This window comes from Prinia subflava, chromosome 2 (genome assembly GCF_021018805.1).
Source record: "Prinia subflava isolate CZ2003 ecotype Zambia chromosome 2, Cam_Psub_1.2, whole genome shotgun sequence".
Lineage (NCBI taxonomy): Eukaryota > Metazoa > Chordata > Aves > Passeriformes > Cisticolidae > Prinia > Prinia subflava.
The window spans coordinates 79104621-79117859 of NC_086248.1; the positions used below are offsets into that span (position 1 = coordinate 79104621).

The 13239-nt window shown below is 44.0% G+C and overlaps 1 protein-coding gene across 1 annotated transcript in view; it reads left to right on the forward strand.

The window, feature by feature from the left end:
* Positions 1–648: 648 nt before the first annotated feature.
* Positions 649–13239, forward strand: part of KCNH1 (potassium voltage-gated channel subfamily H member 1) — a 176740-nt gene continuing 164149 nt past the window's right edge. The window contains exons 1-3 of the mRNA XM_063390736.1: positions 649–879; positions 11872–11995; positions 12244–12350. Coding sequence (XP_063246806.1) covers positions 807–879; positions 11872–11995; positions 12244–12350 — 304 coding nt within the window. The 5' untranslated portion in view covers positions 649–806. The remainder of the gene's footprint in view (positions 880–11871; positions 11996–12243; positions 12351–13239) is intronic.

Here is a 13239-nt window from a genome sequence, read left to right on the forward strand (position 1 = left end):
GTTGCACTTAATGAGGCATTACAGCAAGTAAATGCCAGTGCCAGCGAGAAAAAAAAAAGCCTTTTAAATTTAAAAGATCTGAGTATTTTCCATTTACTGATAGATTGGTAGGGGGGGAGAACAGAGTCGATTAATCTCTGAATGAAAACTTGATGTCAGTTAAATATCTCAAAGAGTTCAAGACCTGTCAAAGGTTATATTTAAACAGTCTGTCTCGCTGCTTCCACGGAGCTGTTAATCACTTTGACCTGAGTAGCCTTCTAATAGGAATCGTCGTAGGGAAGCATGAAGCGCGACCCCGGGATGAGAGCGGCGGGCAAAGGCTCCGGAGCTTCACTGCGACCCGCCGGGGTGGGACATGGCAGTGCCTCCCGCGGCCATGACAGCGGCTGCCGGGAGCTTGTGAGCGAGCTTCAAGCACTCCGCGTTTCTCTTCCCCCGGGGCGAGGGGTCGAGCAGGGCGGCAGCCGCCCCTGAGCGGGGCAGAGGCCGGCGGAAGGCGCCGCGGACGGGCCGAGCGCTCCCGGGGCCGGCAGCCGGCGTTGCGGCGCGGCCCCAGACGATGGCGCTGCAGCCCCGGCGTTGCGGCGCGGCGGCGGCCGGCGGGGGTCGCTGCGGGGCGGTCCGGCGGCGGCGGCGCGGGGCTGCGGTGCGCGGGAGGCGGCGGCGGTGCCGCACAGCCGCTGGTGCCGGTCCCGGCGGGGGCATGAGGAGCGCGGGGCGGGCGGGCGGCGGCGCGGCAGAGCGCGGGGCGGCGCGGCCCTGAGCGGAGCCTCCGCGCCGCGCTGCGCGCCCGCAGAGCGACTATGGCCGGGGGCAGGCGAGGGCTGGTGGCGCCTCAGAACACCTTCCTGGAGAACATCGTGCGAAGGTCTAACGGTAAGGGGCACCGGGGAACAGCTCTCGCCGGCCGCGGGGAGCCCGCCGCGTCCTCGACGGGGGCAGCGCCGGGCGGGGGGCGCCGAGCCCCGGCCGCTGCCGGGCGGCTCCGCCGAAGCGGCGCATCCAGGTGCCCGAGCCGGTGCCGGCTGCGCCGCCCGAGTCCCGCCGGGAGCCCCTGGCCGGGCGGCGGGGCTCGGGCTGCAGGTGCGCGGGAGCCCGGCGAGCCCCGGCGGCCGCGGCGGGCCGGGATCCGCGCCCCGGGGCGAGCGGGGGCAGCCCCGGCCCGGGGCAGGGGGCTCGGGGCGTCCGGAGAGCGGCGGGGGCGGCTCCGGACCCGGAGGATGTGCGGGGATTCAAGATGGTCCCTGGGCAGGGAGAGCCCGGTGCGGGGGCATCGGCCAGGGCTGCCCGCCCGAGGTGAAAGGGAAGGTTTGTCATAAGTGAGGAGAGAGTTTGCCATTTTGAGGGCTGAGGGCAGATATTTCTTTATTTCTCCTAGTGCACTGTAACCAGGTCTGTCTCTTGGAAAACTATGGAGTGGAAAATGCCTCGAATTTCACAATTGCATGCAAATATGTATTAATGCTATCCAGATTCTTTCACTTAGGGACTTACCAAGAGCTGCTCCCTCTGTAAGCCGGCGACCATGCAAGCGTTCATGGGTTTGTTTAACCTAGGCATGTGCATTTCTTTTAAAGCCCCGAACCTAAGTTGTGCCATTTTTAATGCTTCTACTGACTTCAATGGGGTTACTTCAGGGATTAAGAACTTGTAGTATGGTTGAGAATATGCAGGATTCAAGCTCCTTTTGAAGACAAGACGAGTTAATTAATTAAAAGCATAGTCAGTTTGTTCTGATAAGGCAAAGACAATTAACCCTCTTGATAAGCAGCTAAAAACTCCAATGATGCCAAGAATGATTTTCATTTTTTTTTAATTAGGCAGTGTTATTGGAGAAGTAGCCTTCGATAAGACCATATTTTCACACAAAATTGTGAGGCTCTTTTTATACATTATTTCTCTCTGCAACTTTCCTGTAGAAGGGAGGGGGCTGGAGGCTGCATTCCTGAAAAAATTACTCTCCATTGTCACAGTGAATCTTGTCCTCTTATTTTTTTTTAATGTATTTTAAAACGAATGTTACATGTCATCGCATTCAGGCTGCTTCTCTAATCTTCCAGCTACAGTTATTGAAGGTTTTTCTTGAGATGGTCTCAACTTCGTAGATGATTTTCTTCATTAAAAACCAATTTCCTCTTTTGGCTTTCGGTGCCAAAGCCTCAATGCAATAAATCAGTTGAGGCTTGGAGATGGGGGAGAATAATGCAGCAGAAGCTATGCTCTATTTGTTCTTCTCTTCCCCCATTATTAAGAAGGTGTCATAACAGAGCGTGGTGCTAGACAGGACAGGTAGAATGACAGCACTCCATTTCCAAATGCTCAGCAAGTCCTGAGGACTGGAATCAATACAAGTTTTTAGATTAAGCTTGGTAGGAAGTGATGCACAGTTCAGACATACTAGGATAAGCTTAGGGAAGTGACCCAAGTTTAGAAGCCTGTTTCTTCTGTGATGTGCCTTCAAGTTTTTGCTGGACCCAATCCAGCTTTGCTGTAAATGTGGTGCTGTCACATACCAATGTTGGATGAATCAGTTTTTCTAACCTTCATCTGTTTGAAGAGACAAGGATAGACTCCTTTCTCTCGTGCTGAGGCAGGGCTGTGCTGCCCAGCACAGGGGCAGTATGGAATCATGCCAGTTCTTTGTCGCCTGCCTCATCTTGTCCTGCCCACTTGGCCATTGAGATGATTTGGGATGCCCACAGGATGAGTGCTTAAATGGGCCCATAAAGCTTGAGGTTTGGCTCTCCTTTCTTGGTTTCGTTCAATTGGGTAGTAATGTGACCCACAAGGAAACTATCTACACCATTTGGGATTTGCCAAATAAACCTTGGGCTTGTTGTCAAGCTTGTATTTGCTGGCACATGCAAGCAAGTTGAGTACTGCCAACAGATATTAAGTTGATACAGATATAGGAATGTTCCTAATTTGGGGAGGATTCCATTTGAAATGAGGAATTTGGTCATTGAACAGAGATAATGTGCCAAGTGCTTCACGTGAAGGAACTCGTACATGATATGAGTATCATCAGTCATGGGTGGACTGAGGAAGGTGTGTTTTGTGGCAGGGGGTTTTAATCCACTGAAAGGGGCTGTATGGTGATAACAAAGGCATGCAGCCTCTTTTGCAGGCCTTGCTCTAAGGGCAGCACTAATTACACCATTATTTTACCAGTAGTTTTAACAAGGAATTGTTTGGACAGCTTTTTGTGTTAGAAGTGGACTGGTGAGGTGATGCACATTCTATGGCTAGAGGTTGTAGCAGTGTACATAGGCATGCATGCAAGTTCAGGGTTTTTTTTTTCCACTAGGGTTAAAATTTGGCTCATGTTTATAGCACACCTTCTGCAGCAAGACTCACCTCCTTTGGTCTGAATCGTCTGGTCTGGAGTTATTAGGAGGAGATCTTCTTCACAGGCTGCAAATCAACTGAGACAGGTTCTCATGTGCTGAATGCCAGCCAAAAGAGCTGTGCTAGGGTTAGAGCTGCAAAGCATTTCCTTCCCACACACTGGAGTAAAGAGAGGATGGGATGGTCTTAGGGTAACACACAGAGGAAAGAACATGTAACATGTCATCTTCCTAGAACTGTGGACCTTCTCTGGTCCTCTGTGATTTCTTCTCACACAAAAACCTTCTGGAGTGTGAGCTTAAGGTTTGCCCTTCTTTGAAGTGAGGGACAGCATAATTCTGATCATCTTGTATTTAATGTTTAAAATCTGTGTTTCTATACTAGCCATGCAGAGCTAGAAAAATAAATGTTGCATGCAGCGATTGGTTGATAAAAATTTCTTTGAAGCATTGAAATATTTAAAGACCAGAACACCCTGTGGGACAGAAAATGAGCCCATGCTGTAACACAGTGCAGTATATAAAGAATCACTAGCCCCTGATGGTTACTGCTAATGTGATATTAATGTTTTTCTTGGTAATGTAATACAGCCACAGTATACAAGCACTGTAATAATAACAGTTATAAACCTGGATCATGGCCAGGGCACCCAATTCATCTGGTGCAGTTTATTGTAGAGGATAGTGGTTATTTGTGATATTCCAATGCTTTATCAAATCTGGAGACAAAAATAGTTTTTGATTTATGTAAATGCCAGCTGAATTCTTTAGTCCTTTCTTGGTCAGAATTCTCATTGAAATGTGTGATAATTGTGCATGTATAAGGATGGCAAAAGTAAGTCCTGTGTTTAATGGCTTTGGAATTTCAGTGGAAGTCACAGGCACTTTTCTGATTTATGGACAAAATAAGGAGATTGGAAGAAGAGGAGGTTAGAAGGCAGAAGGCTTGTGTGAATTTAATTTTCCTTTCACAGAATCCCCTGGGAACACACTAAGGAGACATCAGTTATGGAAGCAAACCCGCATCATTTGATGGAGAATGCAGAGTTCCCTGCAGAGGGAAAGAAAAAGCACTTTCAGACATAGATCGTGGATATAACAGACATTTGCATGATCTATGGCATTGCTTTCATTACAGGCTATAAAGTCCCAGTACAATAAACATTTTGCATCCTGGGCATGCTAACCTTGTACCATCATCTGAACCTAGGAGAGAAATTAACCTTGTTGTAAACACTTCTGAAACTGAAAAGTCTAGTTTTGTGTTTAGCCAGAGAGAAATGCAAAGGAAACTTAACAGAGAATGAGGAATGAAAACAGCAGGCCTTCAGAAACTGCAAGAGGACAGCTTGTAGGTTCTGTGTTAAGGACATTTTCCCTAAGAGAATGAAACAAAGGGTTTTATTGCTCCCGGATCTTCCTTCTTGCCCCTGTTAACAACAGTGGAGACACATATATTTTTGTACATGGTTTTCATACAGTTGTTCAGTATGTTGAAAGACCTGTTCACTATCGACAATTTTTTTTTCTCAGTATCACTGGAATTAAATGTAAATTTTTTTTTCTGCTGGCTTTTACTAGGCCAGAAGTCTAGTTTTGAATGTGAGGCTTTATGCATTTAAAAATGTACGACCTGATTTCGTTAAAATTACTTTCATAGATAGTCAGGAAAAAACTGTACAGCACAGAGATGACAAGTAATGTGCTTTAAAATTAATGTTCTGAAAGCTCAAGAAGTTCTTCTGTGATAATTCAATGTATCAGTCCAGTTTTCCATTAAATCCTACAACAAGATTGTAAAACAAATCTTAATGAAAACCATTCATTGGAGAATTGGTTAATGCATTTTTGTAACTCAGAGATGAAAGTGAGCGGGGAGTTAGGTTTTGTCTCAAATACTTTTAAGGCTATAATCAGTAAATCAAATGGGTTCTTTAAACTAAAGAAAGACTCATAATTGATGCAACTGAAGTATACCTTTTTCTGGATTAGTGTTCAGATCATATGGAGTGGGAAAAATGAACCCCCATACCTGAAGGGGGTATGAGCTGAATGATGAAGTCTCACTGCTAGACAGTGGTTTTGTCCTTTAATAAGAGTGGTGCAATGTCTGACTGTTACCAACTGATGAACTTCCTCATTTCTGAAAATCACCTCATTATCTCACTCTAATGTTACATGTCTGTAAATGTTGTGGGATTTGCGTTTTAGTGTTTAATTTTGGGGCGGTTGTGTTGGATTTTTTTAGTTTCTCAGTATGGACAGTACTTCAAAGACAGGTGACAAATCATGCTATCCATAAAATACATATGGCACCTTTGGCACAATTTAGGTGCCCTTTCAGCTATTCTTGTTCTGTTATTCTGCAGTAATTTGTTTTATTTTAAAATATATAGATAATTATGAAGATTTTATAGCTGTTAGAATGATGCATAATTTTCAATTTAAACTTTTCTCATGGTAGATGCCTAGGGTGAAATATTTTCTATAACAATGCAAAGTAAGAATGTTGAGATGGAAAAGGTAGTTTTTTGTCTATTCTGCTGGCTGCAATTAGCTTTCATTTTCTGTAATGATTTAAAGTGACTCACTTGAAGTTATTGCTTTAGTTAGTCTCTTGTTATTTGTGGAAAGAATGATGATATAAATTTTTTAATAATTCTTTTCAACTTGCACTTTGCTTTGGTATACACATGACAGTGTAAGTCATGTTTGAATAAACATGGAATGTCTGTATTTAGGGAATTGTGTTCGTGCTGTAGCAACCAAGGAACTTTTAAATGTATTTTGTTTTGAAAATTAAATAAATAGTTATATAAAACTTTTATAAAACAGCCCAAATGAACCTATCTGTAGGAGTTTATGTTTTTTGTATTACAGTGAGCTTAAAAATTTTGACCTCAGTATTAAGGATGGATAATTTTGAGGCCACTGTATCATTATTCTATAGAGAGATCAAGTTGTTTAGTGGGATATTTAAACACTGAAGCCTTTCCACTGTAGGAATGAATACAAGGAGATACTGAATGAATGTGAGTATTCATGTAACACCACTGACTTCCAGAGGAGGATGTAGGTGGAAGAGCAGAATTATTGCTTATTTATTTTGTTCTACCGTATGAATAGTCTTTCTGTCATTTGAGCAGGTCTGTACTTGCTTTGACTACAGTTACACCACTTCTGTTAGGATGAAAATGTGTTTGGTCCCTGAAGTACAAATCTCAAATCCCATGTGTGCAAAGAAAGGATTGAATAAGTACTTCAAATTCAGTGTGACTTATTTGTACTGACTTCGGGCCATATTTGGATCTCAGAAGTTACATTTGAACAATGTAACTAATCAGTGTGACTAAATGCTTCTGGTTTACTTTTTTTTTCAAAGCTAAGACTAAACATGAGTAAAAATTCATACATACCTATCCTTTGTTAGCAATTTTGACAGGCCTGCTTATACACAATGTTTGATTTCTATGCTCTGGGAAGAAATTAGACAGAAATTAAGCAATCTCTTTTCCCCCCAGCATCCAAATGATGCTTTTTTATTATGCAAAGTCACAAGTTTGAAAATACCATGTGTCCCTTGTCCTTAAGCTGTATGACACAATCTTTGCTGCTATGACAGTGGCACATGATTTTTGTCTGCTGCACATTTCTTACACTGGCTGTGACACAGCATCTCTGCTGTTGTTTGCCCAGCTCAGACAGCAGTGGCTGTACCCTCCATACCTGTTCCATGGGTAGGATAAGAGACACATGTGATGTGCAGTTCTTTTAGTTCTGCTGTAGAAGTGGTTGGTGCTTGCCAATGCTAAAGAATTAGGTTTGCTCCCCAAAAAATCCATGGGAAGAGCTTGAGACAGGATAAGGAAAGACCTGCTGGTCTCAATAACCAGGGCTGTCATCACCCAGCATGAGGGAGGCTGGGTCTGGAATGAGGAGGGCAATCCCCTTCCCCTTCCCCTTCCCCTTCCCCTTCCCCTTCCCCTTCCCCTTCCCCTTCCCCTTCCCCTTCCCCTTCCCCTTCCCCTTCCCCTTCCCCTTCCCCTTCCCCTTCCCCTTCCCCTTCCCCTTCCCCTTCCCCTTCCCCTTCCCCTTCCCCTTCCCCTTCCCCTTCCCCTTCCCCTTCCCCTTCCCCTTCCCCTTCCCCTTCCCCTTCCCCTTCCCCCTCTCCTCATGAGGAGCAGGTCTTCCCACCATGCTAAGCCTGGCTCTCCTGTTCCTGAGAGGGGAATAAATTGGGAACAAACCTTTTGAGTGTTCTCTTTGTACAATGACTGTGGGAAAATACAGGAACATATTTAAATCAAATTTGTGCGCTACACAAACCCAAGCACCCTGGGGGATTTGACTGACCCAATCTGAGAAGGTGCAGTGGGCATCACCCTCTCTTGTTACCAAGGTCTGCACTACACCTGCCTGGGCAGAGGCTTCCCCTCGCCTTCCTCTGTGCAATGAGGGAACACCTGCAGTGTGGGAATGTGTCTGGCAGTGCTGTGGGAATAGGTCTGGCTGTTGGTCTCTGACCTTCTGCCAGTGTGTCCCAGAAGAGGACCTGTGCATCCCTGGTGAGACAGGGAAAGTAGAACTGCTGTGCTGGCCTCTGGAAAGAGATGAGGGGTCTCAGCGTGGCAAGAGCCATGTTGCAGGAGAGGCTGGGATGCAGTGGGAGTGAATATGTAGCAGTGCAGGGCAATGAAAAGTAGAGGGGAAACATTTCAGTAGCTTGCTCCATGCTCATGTGAGGAGGTGACCACTCCTCAGTGAGCTAGTCCTGGCCAGATAAATGTCTGTGAGTGCAGCTTATCTACAGGAATTTTGGAAGCTGATGGACAGTTTTGGTTAGACAAAGTTCTAAATATAATGGTAGGGTGCAGTAGGTAGAGTAGTTTTTGTAAGATGGGTGCCCTAGACACTTGTGATTGTTACTGCTTAAAGGACCAAGGTTATTTAGAAAATATTTTCTGATTCTTCTGTGATGATCTGTTTTCTGAGTGGAGGAAAGTACTGGTTTCAGTGAGTGAGTGAAATCCATTCTTACATTTTGGAAGGAGTTAAAATGTTTTTCTTGTTGCTTTTAAGTGGCCATGTCTACTTTAAAGTGATTACCCAAACTGGATCTGACATTTGAGCATATAGATGCTGACGTGGGTATACTGCAGTGAGCAGAACTAACCTGGGGAAAATGCAGGCTAGAAAATATGAAGTGATGCACCACAAAGTGATCCATGCTGCAGAAGCCTACCCTACTCATGCAAGTAATTGTGCTGCCTTTGTGATGCTACAGCTCTTACTTTTGTTCCTGCAGCATGTTGTCCTCTGTGCTGCACCTCTGCATATTTCCTTGCCTTCCAATGGTCTTGTTCAGATTGTGCCAAATGTAACACAAGCCGGAAGCCCAGGTCTTTTATATGAGACTGCCATTTCCACTTCTAGCTCAGGTTTTCTTGGAGCTCATAAGAAGGGCCAGTGATGCTTACAGCTTCTTCTTGGGCCAGGCAATATGCTGACACAGTTGCCAGTGTGATAGAAACTGATTTCCAGGTAGGGGAGGTCATTGAGTCCTTTCAAAGAGGTGCTTCAAGTCACTAAATAGTTTTGAAACTGTGGATTAACAGTGGATTTCTTCATGGGCTTCCTCTGGCCAGCTCCTTTCCTGGCCTTGCTGACCCACTTGTGAGTCCCCAAGAGTCTCTGCTCCGTGATGCTCAGAGTTCACTAGAGCATCCCTCATGCTTGTTTTATAACAAAGCCACAGCTGTTTGCTGGCCTCTGGGACCCTGTGTCCCTGCAGACAGAATGGCGATATTTGCCTCACTGGATGTTATTCAGTATTTTCTTATGTTAGGAAAAAATTTTAACAGATTATGAGCTGTCCCCAAGCAGCACATTGTCAGGGATGTCAATGCAATTGAATGTAAATGATAGCAACGAGGACAGCCCTTCCACCTCTGGGTTGTCTGTTGGAACAAGCTATGCAGTGAAGTTATATGTGGGAGTCCTTATTTTATGCTGTGTCTTGCCAGCCTTCACACAGGCAAAACACTTGTCAGAGACACTTCTGAAGAAATGAGGTGTGTTTGTCAGCTGCGTAAGGCCCAGATCAAGGAAAGGTCAAGATGCATGAAGTCAGAATTAGCTAGAAGGGAGAGACACTTACGAAAAAATGGGATCATCAAAATCTCTGACTTGTTCTTTGGTTTGACAGTTGTGCAAAATTTTTCCTTTAAAGCTTTATGGGTACATAAAGATCTCTCAGCTTGCTTCTAACTCACAACTAAACCCAGCCTGGTCTCTCATGAAACACTGTGCCTCTACATGCTAGAGAGGCTCGCCCAGTATTGACTAGTAGGGGTGCATAAAATAGAGCAGCCAACTCATACTGACTTAAAAACTCACATGGTGAGGATGTTGACATCTAGTTGCTGTGGTAGCTTGATTAGAACAGTCATTCAAGAGCTGAAATAATGGTTGAGCTTTCACTGCCCTAAGGTAGCCTACATCTTTTAGGAGAATGTCCAAACTGCTGCTGGGGGAGTGAAATATGTCCATGTTCTCTATGCATCCTTTGGAAACTGCCAGTCCAAAAATATTGGGCTTTGCTGGGCCAGAGCATAAGTGGGAACATGATTCTTCAGCTCCTGCAATAATGGCAATGTACTGTCTGTGAGAACTGGGCTTATGTTAAAATATTAGGTATTGTAACAAACATAGGAAAGGCAAATAAACCCCAACCTCAAAATATCCCCATTTTTCATTGTTTTCTGTGGTTTAACTTGGTCAGATTTCTATTTGCTGTGCTAAAGTTTTTCAGTTCTCCTCTCCAACACTGTTCACAGAGCTTCCAGCTCCCAAGTCTTCGAGAGTTGGGCATCTGGGGACTAGATTGTTGCAGTCTCACCTTTTGGAGCTTAAATTCCCTTATGTATTTAGGGCTTTGTTTTCACCTGTAAATAGAAGACGAGAGCATTGTTGCAACTCACAGAAGCCTTGCAAGGCTAGATAAAGTAGGGTTATCATAGTGATGGTTATCAGAAATGTGTCCTATATAGCCTTTAATGAAAAAACCCAAGAGATTATTTATCTGAAGACAGTAAGGTTTAAGTGTGAAAGGCAGGCAAATGCTTAACAGGAACTCTTTAGGAAGTGAAGTGAAAGTTTCCTTTTGAGAAGGGAAGGCAGTGAGAAGCAATTCTTAAGCAATTCATGCATGAAATAACACCATTCAGATCAGGGCAGGACCTGGCCTAACATATGGCCCTTTTATTTGCCATTTTTTGTACTTCCTCATGAAATTTAAAAATATCCTAACACGGTCTAATGTAGTGTTTATAACAGACACTCAAAAATCACTTGCTTTAGCAGTGAGAAATTACTTGGTTTACTTATTTGTAGGAAGGGGTAAAAGAGGTGTATTGTTTTGGGGAGAAAGTGCTTCAACTAAGCAAAACCCACAGTATTTAAAAGAGGCTGTGAGAAACAAAGCTAAAATATCCAGAAGTTATATTACTGATGCATTTCACTCTGAAGAGTGTATAAAAATACACTTAATCATGCTTGTGGAATTGGGTGGTGGATTTAGCTAGCTACAGGACTGCTTTATTTAAACCCACTTGAAGTTTGAGGTGAAAGATTTTGAAAGGGGAAATTGAACGAAACTAAACTATGGATGTATGAGCAGTTAGGAGTTGATACTGAAAAGTAGACAGAGTGATTGACTCCCATAAGGGCTCTTCTTAAAAATGAGTGCCTCTTGATCTCATATGACTGTCCAGCCTTTCTTTCAAAAGCCAGAGAGTCTTTGCAGCTGTGACAGGAGCCATCATCTCCTGCTGCCTGCCAGTGCCCAGGGAGCAGCACTGCTGTCTGTCTTGGCACAGGTGTACGTTTGGGTTGGCATTCATAAAAAATGTGGCACGCACAGCTCCAGCAAGAATGGAGGTGTGAATCCTGCTTAGTTTGTTTTCTCATACTGACTGAAACTCCTTCTGGCTTGTGTTGCAAACAAGGAGTTCCTTCTGCAGGTGTAATTGCCAGCCCTAGGTCTTGGTGTCCTACTTGGAGTGCTGTGGTGTACACCAGTGTTTGAGCTTGTGTGGCCAGCAGTGAAGGCAGTGCTGAGAGGAGCCACTGTGTCTGCATTCAGGGAGGAGAACTATTGCTCGTGTGTTGCTTTGGCCACCTGTAAGAAAGAGGCTTCACGTTCAGACTGAGTGTCATGGTGCATCAGCGCATGTGGCACAGAGGGAAGCAGTTTGGGGGATCTGTCCTCAGTCAAAAGATGAAGTTTACCTGTTTAACCATCATGTGTTACTCATGCTCTGTCTGAGTAATTAACACTTTTTTAAAAACAAAAATTTACCTAAATTTAAAACCAGGAATAATCCTGTTAACTGCAGTGGGAATGATATCTGGGAAGATTGTGCAGGGACTGAAGCAACTGAGGTTGGGTTCTGAAATGAGTATTTCCTCTAATGCAACCATAGCTTTGACTAATGTCTGACTGATGTGTTTTTTCAAACAGATACTAATTTCGTCTTGGGTAATGCCCAGATTGTGGATTGGCCCATTGTCTACAGCAATGATGGATTTTGCAAGTTATCAGGATATCACAGAGCAGAAGTTATGCAAAAAAGCAGCACCTGCAGGTATTTGAGAACAGATTTATTTTCTGTTAAATAGCTTGTAGTGTTGTGCCTGTTGCTTGAGGAGAAAAGTAATCTGTTTATTCCAGTTTTGTCTTTTGTCTCCTGGGGCTACATCTGTCAAATATGCTTTTTCCAGGTGAAACAAAATCAAAGAAGAGCCATTTCTACATGGGTCCTTTTTACACGGTAAACAAATGGCTTTGTGTCTTTGTCTGGTATCTGACTTGAATTTCTCTGTTTGTTTGCAGTTTTATGTATGGAGAGCTGACAGACAAAGATACAATTGACAAGGTCCGGCAAACATTTGAGAACTATGAGATGAACTCCTTTGAAATCTTGATGTACAAGAAGAACAGTAAGTAGTTGATTGGTTTGTTCATTAATGTAGGTGCGTGGAGTTGTTCTTAATTGTAGTGTAAACTGCAATTCTGTCACCCTGGAGGACAGTGCTTTATCTAGGGTTAAATAAGCCCCAGTTCTGCCACTTGATCTAAAAGGGAGAACTGAGAACATTGGAGATGAAAGTCACTCAGGGAGGCAGACGAAGCTTTCTAATTTGTTCTGACGTTTAAAGTAATTTGTGTGTGATGCTTTAAGACAACACTGACGATTCCATCAACAATGGTACTACACAAGCTAGGTTTAGGCAAGTTGCCACTACAGAGAACATGCTTTCTCAGTGTTAAAAAGCTTGATATAGCAAAGCCAGGATATAGTAGTTTGGGAATAAAAAGAATCCATCTTTTGTTTTGGAAACTGAACTACTTCTGATGTTTTCAGATGAAACATCTTTTGTTTTGGACAAAAAATCCTTAATTGGCAGGGTTTTTTTTTTCCCTAGGAGATTCAGTCTTTCTGTAACTGCACACATCAGCAGATGAACTACTTGCCCCAAACCTGGTGTCTCACCTAGCATGGACTATGTCATGGACAGTTATTTTCATCTGCTTAATGTCACCTGAAGTGTAAATACACTGAGGTCTTCAGCCTGGCCAGATGTTAAGCTGAAAAAATTGCATTCTGTACCTTATTTTGCTCTTAACAATTTTGCCTTCTAATAATGAAGCTGGTACTGCCTGTATGCAGAATCTGTATGGTCTTGCTTTGTGCTGCTTTCCTCTTAGGGCTACCTGCCTCTGATGTTTACCTATTTCCTAAAAGCTGATTTCTGTTCCTAGCTCAGCTTGTGGCCGTGGGGACCATATGCAGCTCACATCTATGCATCCAAACCCAAGTAAATAAGC